The sequence below is a fragment of the Copadichromis virginalis genome, linkage group LG9, assembly GCF_057382275.1.
Source record: "Copadichromis virginalis isolate Kocher_CV1m ecotype Utaka linkage group LG9, C_Virginalis_male_GT1.1, whole genome shotgun sequence".
Taxonomy (NCBI): domain Eukaryota; kingdom Metazoa; phylum Chordata; class Actinopteri; order Cichliformes; family Cichlidae; genus Copadichromis; species Copadichromis virginalis.
In genome coordinates this window covers 25778384-25785803 of record NC_140626.1, presented here as the reverse complement: position 1 = coordinate 25785803, position 7420 = coordinate 25778384, and the positions used below count along the sequence as shown (strand labels likewise).

The window sequence follows — 7420 nt, the reverse complement described above, 5'->3', positions numbered from 1 at the left end:
CAACATCATCATTTATCATGAACGGAGTTAAAACGGTACATAGCAGCTTGTATCATCATGTTGTAATTACGACTCGAAGTAGTCTGGTTCATCTTTTCTGATGGTCACTGTGTCAGCCTAGAGATCACAGAGTCATAAAATCTTGCTTTTTTATGACACGACAGCCCCCACATTCCTTCCCGACTAACCGTGCATGATATCATCTGTAAGACTGTGTTAGCGGCAAAAGAATGTAAACAGAAAATGGCAAAACGAAAGCCTCGTGTCAGGATGGCTGCCTTGTGTTAATCCATTTCAGTTACACCTAGCTACACCGGTGACATCATTCCTCTTTCGCTTTGCCATGTTTACAGCTGTGCGCAGTAGAAAGCAAACTGAACAGCTGGTGGAGTGCTCGGCGTTCATAACGGTCAAGCTCATAGAGGTCAGAACTATTGTAAAAGACCAAAAAAAATTAATTCAAACATGCCGGTCTTTCTGTGAGGATGTTGCGATGGTGTCCCATATGCCGTGCTGGTACAAGACAAAAGTTAACAGTGACTGCAACGCCAATATTCATTTTAATTCTACCCCAAACTGACCCTGTTGTGCAAGGAAACCTCTTTTAAGAGTTGCACTTTATTTGTAAAAACACAACACGCAGTGACGTTGTCACCAATACAGCTGATACAGAATATCATGAAGGTATTTTTTTTTTCTTTGCACTTTGCGTGAACCCACCCCACCGGGCCTGAATCCTGTCTTGGATATACAACAGATGCTTTAAGCCATCAGATCAGGTATTAGCATCTTAGGCAGATAACACAAGCCTAACGTACACCTGAAAAAAAATCCCTGTAAGCAAACATTTCTCATCTTTTATTTCTTAAAGCTGGAGTGTGAAGCTGTTGTTTCAACTGAACAGATGACTCACATGGACAATGAAGTGACCTTCAGTGACCGAAGAGTCATTTAACACATCCACGCGATCTCCGAATAAGTCAGAAAAATTTATTCCAAGCTCATGTCTCCTTCTAATCATTTTCTGTTCCGTCTTCCTGTCCCACACAAATTTCATTTTTCTCTCTACATACATTTCTTGCTCTTTTTCTCTAGGGGTCTGAGAAGGAATGCTCTGCTGCATGAGGGGATCTTACACAACAAAAAAATGCTGGCTGTGGCTATGCAGAGATATTTATAAGTGACTGGTAATGAATCCAAGGCACAATCGCATGTTGAGTCAGATCCTCTCTCCCTCTCACGCACACTTGCATGTGTTGTTTTGCCTATAGACACATGCTTGCAGATGTGAATGAAAAGTGCTGAAAATGCTTTGGCTCTGTCATTTACCAGCTGTAATTGAAAGCAAAGCGCTATATTGTGGGCACAATCACAAAGTCAGCAATAAGTGTGGAAGTCAGCAAGACACTTTGGCTTAATAAGTCTTGAAGGTCAACGACCACTCGTTACATGTGCCGCTAAGAAGCATTCAGATAGTTGAGCTCTTGGTTGAACTTGTTTGTACTACGGTCCAGTCCATTTACTGACTGATGCACCTTGATACTTTAATGGAAACAAAATCAGCACAGTGAGAAAAATATGCATGTGTACCTTGTCTGTATCTTTTCAGTGTGCTTAAAGTCCTTAACACTAAAGTTTCTTTTCATTTCCAGTAAGTATGTAGTGAAAATCCCTCTACAAGTCCTGTTACACTATATTTATGTTTTATAGCTTTCAGAAAGGATTCCCAGTCTTTCTTTCAGGAGCAAAACTATGTTGTGGATCTATGCAAGCGTGTATCTCCACACCAGCTGCATCCTGTTTCTATTGTTGTAGGTCTTTAGAGAATTGTCCATACTCACACTTCCAAGCTGTACAGTTTAGCATGGCAACAAGAGACTGCTCAAGGCCCTCCAAACAGTTACCTTTCTGTAGTTAGTGATGCGTCGATTAATGTGCTCTGCCCTCTCACTATGCATGGCACTGAGGCGCACCCGCAGCTCCTCTGGGATCAGATCACAGCTGGAAATCAACCTTCCACACATCTGCACCAGCGCATCATCATTACGCGCCAGTACCTCCAGGATCTGATTTCAGAAAGAGTAAACAAAGTCAGGGTTGATTAAATGATATGCAAATGTTTCTTTTTAAAAAAAAAATCCCTTTTGGGGGAACTAATGGGATGTAAATGAATGACCAAGCTCCTTATTCAGTCGAAAACAAGATCAAAATTGGACAGAGGGCAGATTTATTTGCAGCATTTCATCAGGAGTTTAATTCCAATATGAATATTATTGTGATGCATATACTGTTTATATGAAGACTGCAAATCAGAGATTAGATATGAAGACAATAAGACACACAAAACTCTGAGCCTTCTTAATGAGATGCCCAGTGGAGGAGGGTGGGAAGCGAGGGAGGAAATGTAACAGCAGGAAGAGACTGAAGCACAAGACAACCCATGCACCCCGACAGCGTAACCAACATTAAAATTCAACATCACACAGATCTCAGAGGACGGTGTGGAATGCGGGAGCAGATGTTTATAATAATACTAAAATTTTACTTGGGAGAAAAGAGATATTGCATATAGTGAGAGAAGTTATGGCAAGTGTTGTTTTGTGCATGTCATCGGCAGTGTTTAGAAGAGAGCTTTCACACACTTTAGAGGACAAGAACAGTAAATCTAGATCAACTTAAAAACATGTACCCAAATGTGATCTTGTCTAATTTACCATAAACAAGACAGATGTTGTTCATCATGAAATTTGGCAGAAATACGCTTCAAACTGTGTTTCATTTCCCACATCAGCAAGTGTGCATCTGTGTCTGAGTGAGTCTTCCATCCTCTGTGTATCTTAAATCAATAATGATCATTCTGTGAACATCACTGCTGGGATGTAAAAAGCATGCACTTAGCCCAGCTGAGAACTAACACGACTAAAATAAAGCTGTCTCTTTTCACTAGCTTCAAGCTCCACTCCAATCTGCACAGCAGGAAAGCTGTTGGATTTAGTGACAACAAAAACGTTACACTGGAATTTATGGTGGAATTTGTGCATCTTGTCAAATTTGAGAAGAAAAGTCTCGTGTGTTAGTAGACTCCTGCTCAAGAGCCGGCTAAAACACAGACAAGATGTAAAGTCTGTTCACATCTTGTCTGCTGCTATCCCTTACCAAGCAAGGAGCTGCTCTTTGGTAATAAGCACCACTATCCATCATATAAAAGGTAATCAAATGTCTCCCTCTCTTTCACTGTCGTCCCTCTTTTTGTCCACAACCATCCAGGATGAAAGTCACAGCTTAACGCAACATCTTTGCTTGATAAATTACGCTCAGGGGGATTTTTACTAGCTGAATAAGACATTCTGCTAGATGTGGATTTGCTAACACAGAGAACTTCAACTACTGGGTTCCCTGTCAGGTGGAGAATACACACCTCATGGGGGCTTTTCTGCATTTTTGCAGAGCACTAAACACCAAACTTTGCCTCCTGCCTTAGTAATAGTGAATCACATGAGGCCTGCAATTAATGAATCCATAGTGTAGAGGTTAACACATTCACCTAACAAGCAAAAGATCTCCAGTTCAGTCTCCAGAGGGGAGAAAAATCTCTCTAGGGTTGCATCAGGAAATGGATTTAAGTAAGGCTAAATCAGACATGCAGGGCTATGTGCTGTGACAACTCCTTGTAAATAAGGAAGGACCTGAAAGTAGCTTTATGAGTCATATTCAGTTAAACAAATACAATACATGAGAGAAAATGCTAATAAATGTAAGGCTGGAAAATTTGATATTGGACAAATATCTACTATAAAAGCTACCAACTAGCCTACCAATTATTTTTGCATTAAGATAAATAAGTAAAACACACACCCCTAATGAGAAAGGAAATGTAATGTATTCATGTAATTGCATTTTTACCTTAGCAGTGAGGCTGAAGAATCCCTTGGGTTCAACCATCTTCTCCAGTACATGGCACTTGGTGCCAGCTGTGCTGTCATACTCGTACACCACTCCGTACTCCAGGTGGACATTGTCTACTGTCAGACTTACATGGTCTGTTTTTCCATCAATGATAGCTATAGTGTTGATTTTGTCCATTACCTCTGAGGTTGGAGACACAAAAACATAAGACATAAAAAACAAAACAAAACATAGTATAAACTTTTTATGTTTATGTTGGCGAAGCAACAAGGCGGTATTTATGCCTGAAACTATTATAATGACATGTAATAATGTTCTACAATGCACTGATGCAGTTTTTTCCAGTGTTTTCATCACCACACTTAGAACTGTGGGAGGCCTCTGTTCACCAAATCTGCAGATAATTTCAGAGAAAGACCTTCTGCTCGTGGCTTTCTTCCATTTCCCTCCAAAAAACAAAAAAAAACAAACCCCGGAGCAATTCCAAGAGCAGCAAGTTAACCAGCCCTACAGTAAAGCAGTGACCTAATGTAGTTATAAATCCTGACAGAGCTGTTTGCTATGAAGGGAATAGCTTTCCTGTTTTACTCTCTCATTGGGATGCATAAATTGCAGGGTCAAATTAACACTTGATGAGCCAGAGGGGGCAGCTGTTCTCACACTAACACATTCCAGATGAGCATGTTTGGAGCTATGTTTTACTTGTTAACTGAAGGAGGTAATGGGATTGTGTTCCTGTGAACAACCCTGCATTACATCCACAGACACTTTGAGAAAAGGAAAAAAAAAAAAAAGAAGCACTTTGCCAAAATGACATATTCCCATGTAGCTTGTGAATGAGCATGTGTGTGCGTGTGTCGTCACCTTCGACTTTACACTCAAAGCCATCTCCATTCTTCTCAGGGATGGGTTTCTGGTTAGTTTTCTGGTTGTCCTCCTGGGCGTTCTCACTGCTGTTGTAGACCCACTTGATAGTATCTTGCTAAATACATTAAAGAAAAAATAATTAAAGATGGATTTCATTTGAACTTTTTATAACATTATTTTTGTATCATATTAGTGAAGAAAATGCTAAAATGAAATTTTCCCCCCAATTTACACTTTAAATTGACTAACTGTAGTCTGTGTCTTTTAATTTACAATTAATTTAACTGGAGAAATTATAGGCCCATATGTACACAACTGTCCACATGAATCAATCTACTGCAGCATCACTCTTATCCCTCCAACCCTGGTGTTTAACAGGTGGCATTTCTATCACTCTGTTGATTGTGTGCATGTGTACACAAGCTGAGGCTGGAGGTTTGTTGCAGCCCGTTTAGCGGATTCTGCCTAGATATGGTGTGCAGTGTCACAGTTGGGTTGGCAGAGCATACAGTGAAAAGTCTTCACAAACATATGGAAACATGGCTCTCGGTGAGACCGCAAAAGCAAACCCATGCCAAACTCATCAACCCACTCTAGCATGCCCTGTGTGTATTTGAGTGTGTGTGTCCTTTCTCTACACCCAAGCCCACAGAGGGTTTTCTGCCAAGGCTACATGCTGCGCCGTCCCATTGGTCTGTGGTTTTCTAGTGTACAACCGCACACGCAGGCACGCATATACAAACACACACAAAGACGCAAAGAGCGAGAACGAGAGGGTGGTTCCTCCGGGTCCACACTTGATGGAAACCAGATCTCCAGGAGTTTTGGAACACTCTAGTGCACCATTAAGCCTGAGGTCCACACGAGGCTCAATTATAATGACACACTACACTAACTCACACCATACACACACCCTGGGGTTTCTATTTTTCACCGTTTCCCACCTTCGACAGGTGGACCGAGCTCTCCTCCTACTCTTGTCTGCTGTTTAGCCTACCCCACACTATCCCCCTCTTTCCTTCCATCTTCGATCAGTCTTACTCCAAGACTCTCACCCACTCTGACCCCCAGCCAGCCTCGGGATCCTTTCCCACCTCTATCTGCAGCCTGCCAGTCTCCCACAACAAGCCCACCACTGTGAGCCAGGGGTCAGTGCTAAAGAAGCCAAAACTACTATTATTTTTGCGTAATGACCCAAATGAAGGAAAGGCAGAGAGAACCAGGGTAAATAGTTTCCCTTATTTTCTGCTCTTTTGCACTTCTACTAACAAATTTGCAGAAACGAATTCTATTTTTCCAGCAAGACAATCATTTATTCATTTTTTTCTCTGCTCCACAGTGACACATAATAAAAATTAAATACTTTTTCATTACCACTGGATGACATCCCACCCCCCTTGACAAATCCTTGTGTCTGGTTAGATTTACTCTGCAGTTTATCCCTTTTTGCTTTTCCTTTCTTCCTCCCGTCTCACCTGCGTGGGTCGCCGATACTTCCTGCACGCTGTGACATGAGCGATGACGCTGGCATGGCTCTCCTTGCTCACATTGATACCGTTCACCTTTATAATGCACTGGCCTGGGTGGAGACCGGCAGTTGCTGCCACTGTGCCTGGCGTGAGACAGACAGAGATGCAAGGGGAAGGAGGGGTGAAAAGAGTAAGAGCTACCGCACGTTATCTTGCAGGTGCATGCTGAAACCGGATGAAAAAAACATGAGCACATCCTAAAAGAAAATAATTGTCACTTTTTCCACATCCTGTATGCAAAATTAGATTGAACAACATTCTTTTTTTTTGCTTTGTATTTACAAGACTGTTTCCTGTTTTTGGCAGCTCAGGAGGAGTGTGAGAGGGAGAGTGTGGTGCAGGGAGGAGGGAAGTTGTTTATCTGGGGTAGACGAAGGCCTCTGAGGGATTGTGATTCAGACCATAGGAGAACTTCAAGGTTTACAGCTATCAGAAGGAAGTGTATGGCAGACTAAATATTCCTCCCATTTGTTTTCTCAGCTCCTTAAAAATACATCATGAAAACCTCACGCTGCAATGTAAGGAATCTGTAATCACTTGGCCGAAGATTGCAGGGACGGACATATCCAGTGTACTTTCCTTTCCGCATCAACTGAACTTATAATATATCAACAATAGACAAGGATATTCTAGTTATTAATAGAGTAGAAGAGAAGAGTCTACATATTACATTAAAAACACACTTAGCAAAGTCCAGTATGAATGAGTATTGTTCAAAACATTTTTATATTTTCTTTATGCTTTCTACAAGGGCTTCAACATCTTCTAAGTGGCCTTTTTGCCCAATCCCCCCACATGCCTTGGGATTCTCTAAAAGGATAAGCATGTATTGCTAATGAACGATAAAATATAATAATCAATAACTCTCTAAGCACCCAGTCTCAGGTGAGTTGCTCCTTTAGAAAGGTCACCCCAACAGTATTAACATACTAGTGTTTAGCAGGTTTATTGCTTGCTATGTTAATTGCGTTTACAACAGCATACTTTAGTACTATTACACTATTTAGAGTGCATAAGTGTGTTTACACTGATAAGCACAACTAAATGAAGGGCAGCTCAAGTACCCAGATGGTGTACTCATAATGGTCAAAAGTTGAAACTTCAGTTGAATCCTCAGT

At 41.3% G+C, this 7420-nt stretch overlaps 1 protein-coding gene across 3 annotated transcripts in view; it reads right to left on the bottom strand.

Moving 5' to 3' along the window:
• prex2 (phosphatidylinositol-3,4,5-trisphosphate-dependent Rac exchange factor 2) overlaps nt 1-7420 on the bottom strand; it is a 97323-nt gene that overhangs the window by 44182 nt on the left and 45721 nt on the right. For all 3 annotated transcript variants that reach the window (XM_085468477.1, XM_085468478.1, XM_085468479.1), the window contains 4 exons: nt 6249-6385; nt 4771-4888; nt 3904-4088; nt 1905-2066 (listed from right to left, as the gene is read on the bottom strand). In XM_085468477.1, the coding sequence (XP_085324603.1) occupies nt 1905-2066; nt 3904-4088; nt 4771-4888; nt 6249-6385 (602 nt within the window). The remainder of the gene's footprint in view (nt 1-1904; nt 2067-3903; nt 4089-4770; nt 4889-6248; nt 6386-7420) is intronic.